General features: G+C 54.7%; 2 protein-coding genes across 4 annotated transcripts; one reads left to right on the top strand and one right to left on the bottom strand.

Annotated features, from left to right (window-relative positions):
* Window positions 1–5,741: 5,741 nt before the first annotated feature.
* FOSL1 (FOS like 1, AP-1 transcription factor subunit) lies at window positions 5,742–11,943 on the top strand. 3 transcript variants are annotated; one of them, XM_047072163.1, is made up of 4 exons: window positions 5,742–5,840; window positions 8,115–8,315; window positions 10,282–10,389; window positions 10,824–11,943. In XM_047072163.1, exons 1-4 carry the CDS (start codon window positions 5,751–5,753, stop codon window positions 11,244–11,246), a joined length of 822 nt encoding a protein of 273 aa, XP_046928119.1. In that variant the 5' UTR covers window positions 5,742–5,750; the 3' UTR covers window positions 11,247–11,943. The 3 variants fall into 3 exon arrangements, with proteins under 3 accessions (XP_046928119.1, XP_046928120.1, XP_046928122.1); XM_047072164.1 differs by lacking the exon at window positions 10,282–10,389; XM_047072166.1 differs by lacking the exon at window positions 10,824–11,943 and having other exon boundaries at window positions 10,287–10,395.
* A 561-nt stretch (window positions 11,944–12,504) lies between these two features.
* Window positions 12,505–13,477, bottom strand: CCDC85B (coiled-coil domain containing 85B). The gene has a single exon (XM_047072167.1). The coding sequence runs from the start codon at window positions 13,354–13,356 to the stop codon at window positions 12,748–12,750; it is 609 nt and encodes a 202-aa protein (XP_046928123.1). The 5' UTR covers window positions 13,357–13,477; the 3' UTR covers window positions 12,505–12,747.
* Between the last annotated feature and the right edge of the window lie 1,668 nt (window positions 13,478–15,145).

Below are 15,145 nucleotides of genomic sequence, written 5' to 3'. Positions count from 1 at the left end.
TGGTGGCATGGAAAAGGGTACAACCCCTTTGAAGGACTGTTGGAGAAAATCAGAACTTGGGCGCTTATTCGGGGGAAATGAGTGCGATTGGCCACCAAAGGGTATATCCATTTATACCAAGGTCAAGAACAGGCAAAAATCATCAGTGATGAAAGAAGTCAGGATAATGGCACCTATGGGTGGGGAGTGGTGACTGAGAAGGACACAGGGAGCTTGTGAGCTGCTAGAAACGTCCTGGATCAGCGCAGTAGCTACATGGGTTTGCATACATGTAACAAGTCATTGAGCTGAACATGTTGGATCAATGCACTTCACTAGATGTGTCTTAAACTTCAATTAAGTCAAGAAACTAAATACAAGAATGAAGATTATACAACAGAAGAAAACATAGGGGTAAACATCCATGACCTGAAGTTTGGCGGTGGATTCTTAGATTTGACGCTGGAAGAATGGGCAACAGAAGAAAAAACCCGAGAAATTGGACTTCATAAAAATTTTAAAATCTTTTGTGCATCGAAGGACGTTATGAAGAAGGGGAAACGACAACCTACAGAATGGGAGAAGATATCTGCAAATCCTATTTTTGATAAGGGTTTGGGAGCCAGAATATATAAAGAACTCATATAATTCAACCACACACACACACACACACACACACACACACACACACACACACAAAACATCAACTCAATTAAAAATGGGCAAGAATGGGGCGCCTGGGTGGCTCAGTCAGTTGAGCGTCCAACTTCAGCTCAGGTCATGGTCTCGTGATCTGTGAGTTCGAGCCCTGCATCAGGCTCTGTGCTGACAGCTCAGAGCCTGGAGCCTGCTTCAGATTCTGTGTCTTCCTCTCTCTCTGACCCTCCCCATTCATGCTCTGTCTCTGTCTCAAAAATAAATAAACATTAAAAAAAATTAAAAAAAATTTCCTTTAAAAAAATAAATAAGAAAAATAAGTAAAACATTAAAAAAAAATTTAAAAACGGGCAAAGAACTTGAATTTTGTCCCCAAAATATATACAAATAGCCAACAAGCACATGAAAAGAGTTCACTGATCATTAAGGAACATGACCAGTTATTAAGGAAGTGAAAATTGAAACACGTCACACTCTCTAGGATGTCTTTCATTTCAAAAACAAATAATAAGCACTGGAAAGGATATGGAGAAACTATAACCCTTATACACTGCTAGTAGGAACGTAAAATGGTACAACCACTTTGTAAAAACAGTCTGGTAGTTTCTCACAAGGTTAAATAGAGACTTGCTATAATACCCAGAAATTCTACTCTTAGATACATACCCAAGATAAATAGAAATATATGTCCACACAAAAACTTGTACACAAATGTCTGAGAAACATTCCAATGTCCATCAACTGAGGAATAAATAAACTGTGGTATGTCCATACAATAGAATATTATTCAGCAGTAAAAAGGACCTGAGTATCAATATACATGCTATAACACAAATGAGCCTGGAAAACATCGTGGTAAGTGAAAACAAACCAGACGCAGAAGACCACGGACTGCAGGATTCCACGTATATGAAATGTGCAAAATGGGAAAATCCATAGAGCCAGAAAGAAGGTGTGGTTCCCAGGAGATGGGACTGGGAGTGATTTCTTCATGGGAATGGGGTGATTTTCTGGGATAATACAAAAAAGAAAAAAAGTCTGGGAAACTAGAGGGAAGTAGTGATTGCACAACATCGTGAATTCACAAAATTCTATTGAAATCTACACTTTAAAATGGTTTAACTGTGGGGCGCCTGGCTGGCTCAGTCGGTGGAGGGTGCAGCCCTTGAATCTCAGGGTTGTGCGTTAGAGACCCACGTTGGGTATAGAAATTACTTCAAAAAATTAAATTCTTGGGGCGTCTAGGTGGCTCAGTTGGTTAAGTGTTGGACTTTGGCTCAGGTCATGATCTCACGGCTTGTGGGTTCGAGCCCCGGGTCGGGCTCTGTGCTGACAGCTCAGAGCCTGGAGCCTGCTTCGGGTTCTTTGTTTCCCTCTCTCTCTGCCCCTCCTCCACTCTTTCTCTCTCTCTCTTTCTCTCTCTCTCTCTCAAAAATAAATAAACATTAAATTTTTTTGATTTTAAAAATTACAGTCTCTTAAAAAATAAAAAAGTTAAATGGTGAACTGTATGTTATGTAAATTTCAACCTCATTTTTAAAAATAAATACTTTGAGGCACCTGGGTGGCTCAGTCCGTTCAGTGTCAGACTTTGGCTCAGGTCATGATGTCACAGCTTGTGGGTTCGAGCCCCGTGTCGGTCTCTGTGCTGACAGCTCAGAGCCTGGAGCCTGCTTTGGATTCTGTGTCCCCCTCTATCACTGTCCCTCCCTCGCTCACGCTCTCTCTCTGTCTTTCAAAAATAAATAATAAATCAATGAATAAATACATAAATAAAAATTAACTTTGATTTAAAAAAGCGAGTGAAAAAATGAAATGCATCAACATCACCTCCAGTGTCCTGGGGGCACTGACAGAACGCGTTGGGTGCAAAGCACACCATCGATCGCCTCTTTTTGCTTTGCTGCAGCCCCAGGAGGCGGACATTCTCCGGGGCTCAGAGAGGGAAGTGACCCAGCCAGGCTCACACAGGCTGCCAAGGGACAATGCCCTGGTTCCTCAGACCTCTGGACCCCCAGACTCTTGCGATCACAGTGGCCCTTTGGGATTCTTGCCAGGCCTCCCTGGGTGGGAGCTGGTGAGGTCAGGGGCCAGGAACGTTTCTGCAGCCACGAAGCAGGAGTTGGTGACTGAGGAGCTTGGAATGTGCCTGTCTCTGAAAGGGCCTCCTTGTGGCTCCACCAACGGTTAGAGCAGGAAGGGACTTTCAGAACCATGTAATCACACACATACGCGCACACACATGCACACATTTGAGACCTGAGCCCCTGCTCAGTCGCTGCCCCAGGATGCTGGGGGAGTGGGACAGGGCGGTGTTTCTGGATCAGGCGGATGGATGGATGCAGTCAAGGCTGACCTGTGTCATCCTCGAACGTGCCACCACCTGGCCGCCTTCGGCACCTTGACCCCTCCAACTTGGGCTCAGCCCAAGAGTGCGCATGTCAGCGCGTGCGCCCTGCACGATTGCCTTAGCGTGTGATCAGGACCCCAAGGGCTCCCACCTCCGGAGCTTTTTATTAACATGTGTATTTATTTTGGCTACTGGTCAAGTTCTTACTATATGCTGTGCCACACGTGTGATATTATTTCATTTCTATTCTCTAACAACCCTGAGCTGTAATTATCATTACGTTTCCATTTTACAGACGAGGGCACAGAGGCTCCGAGACATCGTGTGCCTCACCTAGGCTGGCGAGCCACCTACCCAGAATTCCAGGATTCAAACTCCAGGACCCAGAGTTGTCTGATTCCAGCATGCGTGTTCTTGTCCATGGATCACACTGCCTCAAAAACCTCTCTCCCTCTCCCCTCCCCCACCCTACACATCTCTAGTTCTATAATTCTGGTGAACCGATGTTGGTTTCTTTTCTTTTTAGAGAAGGACAAGCATGGAGTCGAACAAGGCAAGGGAGAGGCAGCGGGCTGAGTGCACAGCACTTTATAGCTCACAAAGCACTTTCACATTTATGATCTCATTTGATCCTGTGGGGACCCCACGAGGTCAGCACGAGGCTCAGTCGTTCCCACTGGGCCCGGGACTCACAGGGAAGTGACCCACCCAGGGTCACAGAGACAGAAAATGGTAACTCTGGCACCGGAAGCCCAGGCCCAAGCTGGCCTTCTGTCCCCGAGTCCTGAGTGCCCCCACAGACACCTGGCCCAAGGAAGACGGCCCAGGAACCCGCTTCCCTGGAATCTTCCTTCCCTGAGAACAAAACTCGAGCGCATCAAATGGGGGTAGCAGTGGACAGCAGGAGAGCCCAGCTGTCTTTCTGTAGTTGTGTGACACTGGTAGCCCCTTACTCTCTCTAGGCCTTAGTTTTCCCATCTGCACAGTGGGAGGAAACAGAGAAGCTTTGGGGTGGTCCTCTCAGCACAGACCTTCTGCACCCGTGAAAACGCGTCCGTGAGCCTTGGAGAGAGCTTGTCTGAGCCTGGAGCTCCCACAGCCCTGGTTTGGCAACCTGCGTCGGCCACTCGATCAGTGATATTAAGTGCTTCATTTCTTTTTTGTTTTAAATGTTCATTTATTTTTGAGAGAGAGAGAGAGGTGTGCGTGAGCGAGCGGGGGAGGGGCAGAGAGAGAATTTCAAGCAGGCTCCGCACTGTTAGTGCAGAGCCCAGTGTGGGGCTTGAACTCACAAACCATGAGATAATGGCCTGAGCCGAAGTCAACAGTCGGACAAACGCTCAACGGACTGAGACACCCCGGCGCCCCTCGCCACTTCATGTCAACACCTGTTGGCCTCAGTTTCCCCACACGTGAAATGGGGATGCTGATGGTACCTACTCCCCAAGGTTGCTGGCCTTTGGTTGTTGAAATCTGGCCCTGGCCTCACGTTCACACAGACCTTGGACATAATCTCCAAACAAGGCTGGTGACCACACAGTTCCCAAAGAGCAGTGGTAGTATTTAAACAAGATGGCACTGGGGTGCCTGGATGGCTCAGTCCGTTGGGCTTACGACTTAAGCTCAGGTCATGATCTCACGGTTCATGGGTTTGAGCTCCGCATTGGGCTCTGTGCGGACAGCTTGGAGCCTGGACCCTGCTTCGGGTTGTGTCTCCCTCTCTTCCCCTCCCCAGCTCATGCTCTGTCTCTCTCTATCTCAAAACCAAATAAACATTAAAAATGTTTTAATAAAAATAAAAAAAAATGAAAGAAGATCGTATTTGTCAGACCACTGGATAACCGGGGCCCCCCGCGGCCTCTCGCCGTTTAGAGAAGCTCTGAATTGAAACTTGCTCTAACTTCGGAAATTATCCTGCCAGCGGCACAATTCTATGGCATTGTTTTTGCGGGCAGTTCAAACCACGAACTTGCTCGTTGTAAGCGTTTGAAGTATATCGCCCTTTCGGTAACCCTGCTCTGTCGTTTATCCGCTGTTTAGTGTGCCTGAACCTTAAAACAAGGCCAGCAGAAGCGCCTCGGGCCACCACCGTGAAGCCTGGGACGCCAGTAGCAACGGTCCCTCGCATGAAATAAGCGCCCGGTAAGTAAACCCGTAGCAACAATCACATGAATAACCCCCTTTACTGTCTCCGGGCCCCCTTTCTCATTCTTCCCCCCGACCTCCCACGCGCCGCAAGGCAGCTAGGTGATGGTTTCGCCCCATCTGACGGAGGCAAAAACTGAGGCCAGCCCGGGCTTCGCGGCGCGGGCGGCGGGGAGGGCGACGGCGGGCCCGAGTCGGCGGCCCCGGGGCGGGGGGAGGCGGGGCGCCCAGCTGCTCGCAGGTGCGTCAATCCGCGGGGGAATCCTCGGCTCCACCCGGGCGCGGCGAGGAAACCGCACCATGTATGGGCAGCTACGTCAGAGAGGGCGGGCCCGCCGCTGCCGCGGGGGACGCCAGGTCCGTCCCTTTCCCCGCACGAAAAGGCGGCCACCGGACGGTAGGAGGCGTCGAAAAGTTCGGGGCGGGCTGGCAAAAGGCGGGGCGTCTGGAGAGGTGGAGCCCCGAGGTGTCCAGCGCCGGAGAAACGCCCGCCCCCCCCTCCCAATTGAAGTGGTTCAGCCCGAGCCCTTTTCATTCATAAAAGAAAAGACTCCGCGAGGAGCAAGTGAGTCAGAACCGAAGCCGCCGACGCGGACCCCACAGAGCAGCCAGCCAGGGCATGTTCCGAGACTTTGGGGAACCCGGACCGAGCTCCGGGGCCGGCGGTGCGTACGGCGGCCCGGCGCAGCCCCCCACTTCAGGCCAGCAGGTGAGAGGGACCCGACGCTTGGGGATCCCGGGTGGACAGCGCCTGGGACGCTGCGGTCGGCTCCTGCACACTCTGGGATTGGGACCGGGAACGGGAGTAGGGACTGGATCTGGGGCCGTGGCTGTGGCCGTGGCCGTGGCCGTGGCCGCGGATGCTGCCCGTTCTCCGCGGTCTAGAGGCACATTTCCCCCCCGCAAGCCCAGGGGAACGCGCGCGGTGGGCGCAACAAAGATCTACGAGCGTCCCCTCTGTCGCTCACCCCTTTTCCTCCGCTGTCTGCTATCTGTCCCGCCGTCTCTGTTACCTTCCAACTTTTCTCCCGTCCACGCTTAATTTTGTCCTGTCTGCGCCAGAAGGGCGCCCCTTAGTCCGGGATTAGTCCCACCTCGGACTGGATCAGAGGGTCTGATCCATCTCGGACTAAATTCCTGGGAGGCCGAGATGTTCCCACACAGGAGGGAGGCGGGATCCACCGGCAGGCTAACTCCGACAGACTGGGGATCCTCAGCACTGTCCGTGACCGTCTGTGTGTCTGTCCGTTTGTCTGTCCCTCTCTCCCCCCCGTCGCCAAGTCCCTATCCCCTTCTTGACGCAGTGGAATCCGTCGGGCTCCGGGAGACTGGTTTTTGACCCCTTTACAAGCTGGGGCCCGATGGAGACTGCGGGATGCCGGGACGTGCGCGGGGTCATGCAGCGGACAACTCCCGCGTCCCTCGACTCCCGGCACCAAACGGCGCCCGCTGCAGGCTGGGGGGACATGGGTGGCCGCAGGTGCCCATTTCCTGTCGGCGGGCAGCGCGCACGTGTCGCTCGGCGTCCGTTCCGCCGAGTCACAGCGGCCGAGTCACGGTGGCTGACTCACCCGGGGCGCCCCTCCCTTCCTGGCCCGGAGCGGCCCCGGCCCGGACAACCTCGGGAGAGAGAGATGCCGCCGGCGGTACCTCGGTCCCGGAACTGGGGTCCCTGGGCCACTGGGCCCGCAGAGCTGGGCCGGGGACATCGCTGTCTGGACTTGCCTGGGCTTGTGGCGCGCTTCCCGGAGGACCGGGCACCCACACCCAGAGCCCAGCCCCAGGGCTTGAACCCAGTTCTCCTCCCCAAACACTGAGCCCCCATCTCAACCCCTTCCTCAGATTTCTGGCAGAAAGAAAATCTTGGCAGGTAATACAGGCAGAGCAAACAGTGCAGCTAGAACAGCGGTTTCTACCTCATTTACCGTATTTCACAGAATCTAAGATTTCATTGGTTTAAAAACCCATCATTTTGTGCCACTAAATTTTTCTAAAGTTGCCATTGAACTATGATTTCAGAGCTACTAAAGGGCATTTCTTAGCATCAAGGAGATGTCATAATCCTCACCTAGGACAATATTAAAAGACAAGGAGGGGCACCTAGGTGGCTCGGTCGGTTAGGCGGCCGACTTCAGTTCAGGTCATGATCTCACAGTTCACGAGTTCGAGCCCCGCGTCGGGCTCTGCGCTGACAGCTCAGAGCCTGGAACCTGCTTTGCATTCTGTGTCTCCCTCTTTCTCTGCCCCTCCCCCACTCACACTCTGTCTCACTCTTAAAAAAATGAATGTTTTTTTTTTTAAATTAAAAAAAAAAAAAAGGAAACTAATGTACATTGAAGTTCAATGACTTGCCCAGAGTCTTGGCCAGTAAGTGGCTGAGCAAAGGAGCTAGCTGGGTCAGCCTAAACCCAGGGTAGTGGTTCTTGCCCACCACAGCCCCTGTTCATTGGGCACCTACCTGCCACTTACCAGGCTCTGTCACACACATTCTTTCATCTGACTCTCACAGCCACCCTTGGAGATAGGAACTGGAATTATCCCCTTTGTGCAGATGAGACTCAGGCAGAGTACAGGAGTAGTTAAGAGCCTGACTGCCTGGGTCCAAACTCCACTTCCCACTTGCCGGCTGTGTGTCTGTGGACAACTGTTTTCCTGTCTGAAAATGAAGACGCTGTTGTGCAAATTATGACTCAGTATTTGTAAAGTGGTTGGGACTGTGCCTAGAATTCATACTTTACTATAAGTATTAGTTCTGATGGGGAAATGAAGGCACAGCAAGGTTATGAGACCTGCCCCAAGTCACACAGCTCATGAGCAGGGATTTATCGCCAAGTTAGTCTCTCTGACTGCCCAGTTGTGCTCTTTCTGGGCTCTCAGAACCGGCAGCTGCATCGAGGGTAGATGGCGGTGTGGCTTCTGTCCAGCGGAAGCCCCTCAATCCACAGAGACCTCATCCTTGGCCCCTCCGTTTCTCACCCCTCAGAAGTTCCACCTCGTGCCAAGCGTCAATGCTGTGAGTGGCAGCCAGGAACTGCAGTGGATAGTACAGCCTCACTTCCTGGGACCCAGCAGCAGCTATCCCAGGCCCCTGGCCTACCCCCAGTACAGCCCCCCCCAGCCCCGGCCAGGAGTCATCAGGGCCCTAGGGCCACCTCCAGGGGTCCGTCGCAGGCCCTGTGAACAGGTAAGTAGCAGAGGCATTGTGGTGCTGGTTCTGATGCCTACCGGGGTGCTGAGGTGCAGAGGACAAGTTCTTCCTTAAAAGAACACAGGCTTAGGCAGGTGGGTAGGGCCGCTGGTGACTATTGGCCAAGGCAGAAAGTGATAGGAGGCCCTGGGGTGATCCAGCAGAGGGCAGAGGTCACCCCTAGATCAGGGAAAGCTTTCTGGAACTGGAGGTACAGTAGTGTAGAAGGATGGGTAGAATTTGCATGGATCGAGATGAAGAAAAAGACATTCCCGGGAGAGAGGAAGGGCGGAGCAAGAATGGAGGTAGAGGTGAGAATGTGTAAGGGGTTCCTGTGGAAAGGTGTGTGGACGGTAGAGGGGCTCCACCTGCTGACGTATACGGAGAGGCTGAGCTAATGAGTCAGTGTAGCTGGGGAGAGAATGGAAAGAGAGGGTTCTCTGCAGCTACTCTCTGGGTTTCAGGTTCCCCATCCTATTTAATCCTTACAAAAAGCCTCTGGGGAATGCACTCTGCTTTTCTCCAATTTATCGCTAGGGAAATGAAGGCACAACAGAGGTAGTCACTTGCCCCAAATCCCACAAGTAGTGAGTAATGAGACAGGTCTTTTCAATTCTAAAGTCAGATCCTAACCATCAAGCCACACTGTCTCATCCAGAGCGAACAGAGCCTCGAAGCAGAGTGAGCTGGGAACTCTCGGCTCCCCAACCAGGGTTCCTGCCTTTACACTGCTAAGAAAGTCTTTACCAAAATAAATAAGAGAGGGTTATTTATTTGTTTGTTTGTTTGTTTATTATTTGTGAGAGAATGAGTGGGTAAGGAGCAGAGAGAGGGGTGGGGAAAGAGAGGATCCCAAGCACGCTCTGGGCTGACAGCAGAGATCCGGATGGAGGGCTCGAACTCATGAACTGTGAGATCCTGACCTGGGCCAAAGCTGGACGCCTTAACCGAATGAGTCACCCAGGTGCCCCAGAGACAGAGGGTCTTTGAAGGGAGTGGACCATTAAAGAGCTTGCCCTGACAGCAGGGTAGAAGATGAGGAGAGAGGTCAGGATCTTGGGAAAGATGTGCAATTAGACAGGGGTGGTTTTCCCAGAAACAGCATGGTTGCCCTTTGTGACCAACTGGAGAAGAAGACCATGCTGGGCCCGAGGCAGGCTGCTGGACTTCCCTCCTTCAGTCCCGTCCTGAGGGTGGCTCCTTGTTCCTGAGTCCTCCTAGACTGGGGCTGTAAGCTCCCCTTTTGGGGGAGGTGGTCTTCATCTGTGGGCCTCTCAATTTTATGTTGAATAAAGTGAGTGGATTTTCATTTCAGCTCTGGGACCATAAACGAGTTATTCATCGTCTCCGGGGTTTAGTTCCTTACATGGAAAGTTGGGTTCAGAATCTGTGTGAAGCTCTTAGCTTGTACGTAATAGGCTCCCAATAAATAATTTACTCAGCGGCAACACTCATTAACCCCTCCTAGTGCTTACAGCCCCTGGGGAAGAGCACGCTTGGTTATCAAGAGACTGAAAAGGATGAGGGTCTTTCGAAAAAGAGAGGCTGGGTCCCAGGGGCTCAGAGGAAGAAAGGCCACTTCTGGCCAGGGAATGAGAGAAGGCTTCCTGGAGGCGGGGGTATCTCAGTGGAGTCCTGAGAGATGGGGGAGGAGGTTGAAGGTTTGTGGCGTGTGTGCGTGTGTGGGGGGAGCATTCTGAGAGGGTAATCAGAGGAGGCAAAAGCTGGGTGCGAGGAGGAAGTGTGATTAATTCAGATTTACTAAAGCGTGAATGCGGGGAACGGGTCGCCGTGCAGTGGTCCCTGAAGCGCAGCCTGGGGGCGCCCCACGCTGCTATGTCCTCCGCTAGGGTCCCAGCACTGGGCCACCTCAAGAGGCGAGTGCCGGGCAAACCAGTGGCCCAGGGTCTACCTCACTGATCCTTTTACCCCATCCCCGACCCCACCCCCACCCCCACCCCAGATCAGCCCGGAGGAGGAGGAGCGCCGTCGAGTGAGGCGCGAGAGGAATAAGCTGGCCGCGGCGAAGTGCAGGAACCGGAGGAAGGAACTGACCGACTTCCTGCAGGCGGTGAGCACTGGCTGGTGCGGAGGGTGTCGAGGCCCGGGCCCACCGAACCTCAGAGGGGCGCGGCTCCCCCGAGCCTGCCCGGCCCCAGGGGGCGCCGGTGTATGAAGTTTCCTCCCCCCGCCCCCCCCCCCCCAGCACCCCGTCGGAGGTGCAGCCCTTCGGAAACAACAATGACGAAAAAGCGATTAAATATTAGTTACGGCGCGTCTCACTCCAGCAGAGCAGAAGAGTTAAAGCTTCGGCCAACGATCTCCTAAAATGCTCCCGGGCCTGATGGGAGTCGTGCCGGATTTCTCCCAAGGCCTCATGGGAGTTGTAGTCCAGACTCGCTGGAGACCCAGCCCCGTAACCGTCCCCCCCCCCCCCCCCCCCCCCCGCCCAGGCTACGCGGTACTCCGCCCTCCTCTTCTAACTCCTCTTCCAACCTTCTACAGGAGACTGACAAACTGGAAGACGAGAAATCTGGTCTGCAGCGAGAGATTGAGGAGCTGCAGAAGCAGAAGGAGCGTCTGGAGCTGGTGCTCGAAGCCCACCGTCCCATCTGCAAAATCCCGGAGGGGGCCACGGAGAGGGACACTGGCGACACAGGCGGTACCAGCGGCACCAGCAGCCCACCACCAGCCCCCTCCCGCCCTGTACCATGTATCTCTCTTTCCTCGGGGCCTGTGCTTGAACCTGAAGCATTGCACACCCCCACGCTCATGACCACACCCTCCCTGACTCCTTTCACCCCTAGCCCTGTCTTCACCTACCCCAGCACCCCTGAGCCCTGTGCCTCAGCCCATCGCAGGAGTAGCAGCAGCAGCGGGGACCCATCCTCCGACCCTCTGGGCTCTCCCACCCTCCTTGCCTTATGAGGCAAACTAGCATCCCTACCCACGGGTGCCACCCTAGCCAATGCCTTCCCACCCACTGGTCCAGCTGGTCTGGACCGTATCCCATGCCCAAGCCCAGCAGGTTCTTCTCCATGCCTCCAGATGAGACTGAGCATATTTTGCTTCCTAGTAGAGCCAGCTTGGGGCCACCAGCGCTGCCCACGGTTTTTCTAGAGCTGGCTTCTCTAGCAATTTGCACTAAATCAGAGACAAAAGATTTCCTATTTGTTCGCGAGAACTCCTGGCAGCCCAAAAGGACTTTGTGACTCCCTAGAGGTCCTCTAGAGCCCTAACTCCCTCCAGACCACACCTACAGTCTTCATCACCCTCTTCCTGCGATCCACCCAATCCTACTCTGACGGGTGATACTCTACCAGCCTAGAACACTAACTCACCTAGCCCCACACTGCCAGCAGCACCAAGTGATTGGACCAGGGCATTCTGCTGGCCCCTCCTGAATGGCAGGAGGGTGTCAGAGGCTTCTGTGATGAGCTGACCTGCAGCCCCCAGCTCTGAGAAGACTTTAGCTCCAGGGAATCCAAGCCTCCACAACGAAGGCAGCTGCTATTTATTTTCCTACAGAGAGTATTTTTATACAAACCTGCCAACATCGAATAAAAGGCTTGAAGCTCTGGCCTGGTCTCATTGAACCCAGAGGCTAAAGGGAGAGTATTTGAAACCAGAAGCCCTAGGCTCCAGTCTCAGCTCCACGGACTTACTGCATGACTTTGGACAAGCTATTTGATATTTCTAGACCTCAATTGTCTTACCTGACAAAAGAGGTTACATCTGCTCTGCCTCATCTCCAGCATTGAGAGGAGGAACAGAGTGCTGCTGTTGGGTGCAAGCCAAAGGATTGTCATCTTCCTCCGGATGCGGGCCCACAGCGCTCCTGCGTGTGCCACAGGAGGGCGCTCTTATGCCCCTTCCAGCCTCAGGGGAGGTCGCTGAGTGGGTTCTAGGCCCCCAACACCTGCTTCCTGCCCCATTGTCTTGGACAGGAAGGAGCCGGGAAGGGAGCTGGAGCCACTTCAGGGGCCAGAATACGGCCTGTTCCGAGGCCCGATGGGGGGAGCCAGTGGTTTACCACGGTCCCACATCCCGTCCCAGGCTTGAGGTAGCGAGGGTCGGCCACGTTAGTTCTGCAGCCCCTCCGGATGGGAATAGTACCCCGTCTCAACGTCCCCGCCCTCGTCCCCACCACGGCGAGTCCCAAAGAGACGCTGCCCAGGCCAAGGGCTCTGCTTCCGTTCCAGTTTATTAGCCCCCACCCCGTCCCCGGCAAGTCCCTTCTCTCCAGCATCCAGTTCCCCTGCCGCCACACCAGCGAGAGCAAGGGGCCCTCCTCAGTGCCAGAGTTTCCAGATCCATGCCAGCGGCCCGTCGTGCGAGGGGGGACGGCGTCTAGGTCCCGAGGTCCACCGCAGTCCCTGCGCTTTGGGAAGCAATCTGGTCGGGCGTCGACAAGAAGGAAGCTGAGCCCTCAGTCATCTGGGGAGCAGGCCAGGGGCAATTGGTCGGGACTACCCACGCTGCCCGTGCTGGAGCTTCCATCGCCCAGGTCGCGGGGCCCGCAGGGGGGCAAAGCGAGCTCGGGTGTCGGCCCGGCGCTTGAGCCCCCCGCGCCGCCGGGGCCGCCCCGGGGGCCCCACTCCTCGCCCAGAGCCAGGCAGAGCTCCTTAAGCGCCAGGTTCTCCCGCAGCAGCTCCTCCTGGCGGCCCTCCAGCTCGGCCAGCTTCTGCCAACAACCGCCCAAGTCCTCGCGCACCGCTCGGGATGCTTGGGTCCCGAAGAGCTGCCACTGGCGCGCGGCACGCCGCCCGCGCTGGCGCTCCGAGTCCAGGAAGCAGCAGAGGTCGCGCAGCTCGCGGTTTTCGGCCTGTAAGCGCCGGTTAAGCTGCTTGAGCTCGCGGATCTCGCCCAGGTGACCCTGCAACTGCCGATTCACCTCCTGCATGAGGCGGCCGCGCTGCACCAGAGCCGCCAGGCGCGCCGCCTCCTCCCGTCGCAGGCGCCGCACCAGCTCCTCTTTGCCCAGCGCCGCCATCTCCTCGTCCGTCAGCTCCTCCAGGCCGCCCGCCTCGGCCTCCATGGCTGCTCAGGCCTCTGGAGCATCGCCTGCCCGCCGCCGCGGCCCAGGAGCCCCACGTCCAGCCCGGCGCGCTGGGGCTTGGGCTCCGGCTCCGCGGGCGGCAGGCTGTGGTCGGGCAAGCGTAGGCTGCACCAGCCGCCCAGGGGTGGGCACGCGGCGGGGCGCGCGCCGGGGCGGGGCCGTGTGACGTTAAGGAAGGACAGCCAATCCAGGAAGCCTCCCCGGAAAGGGGCGGGACTTGACCGCAGAATAGACAGAAAGAGAGAGGGAGACCCTTCTCTGCCCCCTCCGGACCGCGGAACGACTGACCCTCGTGGACACTGGGTCCCAGCGCCACCACCTTCCCCGACAGTCACCCCCAAACTAGGCGCTTTGTACCTCCCACTTCCAAACCTCCTCAAGCCCTAGCCTAGGCCTCTCGGCTCCTTCTCAGGAACCGAGACTCCGGCATGGGCCGTCGACTCTCGGACTCTCGTGTCCACCTCCCGACGGAACCCAGAAGGATCTCGTTTCCATCTTTCCTGGCTTAGTTCATACTCGAGAGTCTTGGCTCACTGAACATCGCTCCCAGCTCTTGGGAACCCTGAGTCCAAATGTGCCTGCCTCACCGATCAGCCTACCCTCTCATGGGCCGGTTTCCTGCCTCGGGGGAAGGCACATACAAGGATTCATTTGTTCAATAAACTTTTATTGTGTGCAAAAACTGTGCAGAAATAAACTTGACTAAGAGTCTGATCCTGTCCTCAAACAGGTTGTAATCTAGCAGGGGAGACAGGCTGTGTTAAACAAGAAGCAAACGGGGGAGGAGCATGGTCTGAGGGACCTCCACCCCCCCCCCAAAAAAGGTTTTCTCGAAGAGGTGATCATCTGTGGGGCCTTGAAAGATGTATAGGCCTTTGCCAAATAGAGCTATTTCAGGGAGTGGGAAGAGCATGGTGAAAGACATTGGGGGCCAGCTGCTTCAGGAACAGTGACAGTCGCTCGATGTTTTCGAAAGGTACGTGTGTGGAGAAAGTGATAAAGTGAGGGAGAGAAGCAACAAAGGTAGTTGACCGGAGTGTTTCCACAGGCCAGTAAAGATTTTAGGCGGGGGATTAACATTTTAAATATGTATGCATTGGGGTACCTGGGTGGCTCAGTCTGTTAAGCATCTAACTCTTGATTTCGGCTCAGGTCACGATCTGGGGGTCATGAGACTGACCCTTGCCTCAGGCTACAAGCTGAGCATGAAGCCTGCTTCAGATTCTCTCTCTCTCTCTCTCTCTCTCTGCCCCTCCCCTGCACACGCGTGCACTCCCTCCTTCTCAAAAAAAGTAATTAAACTATAATACGCACTAAAAAAATTATTCAGGCTGCTCTGTGTGGGATGGACCCTGGGGAAAGGATGCAGGCAGGGAGATTAGTAAGAACACTGTATCAATGGGAGAGACAGAGCTACGCAGGACTGGACTGGGACAGTGCCAGTGGGGATGGAGAGGACAAAACATCCCAGAAATATTCAGGAGGCAAATCAGCAGAACTAAATGTGAGGAGAGATGAGTCTGGGAGAAAGCTCAGGTTTTGTGGCACGAGAACTGGGTGAATGCTGGGACTTCACTGTGATAGGAACGCAGCAGAGAAACAGATTGGAAAAAGGTCGGTCTGGCTTTTGAGGGGCCTGTAGGGGGGAGACAGCCTGAAAAGACCTGCGGATAGACGGCCCTCCTGATGTGGACTTCCAGGCAGAGCTCTGAGCTGCAGAGTAAGAGAGGTCATGGGGGGGGGGGGGGAGGCGGGGGGCGGGGTTAAA

This window comes from Lynx rufus, unplaced genomic scaffold, assembly GCF_022079265.1.
Source record: "Lynx rufus isolate CCGP_SWC_20201006 ecotype Redwood Valley unplaced genomic scaffold, mLynRuf1.p SCAF_9, whole genome shotgun sequence".
NCBI lineage: Eukaryota > Metazoa > Chordata > Mammalia > Carnivora > Felidae > Lynx > Lynx rufus.
The sequence above is the reverse complement of the archived record's forward strand: the minus strand, read 5'-3'. Positions and strand labels throughout refer to the sequence as shown.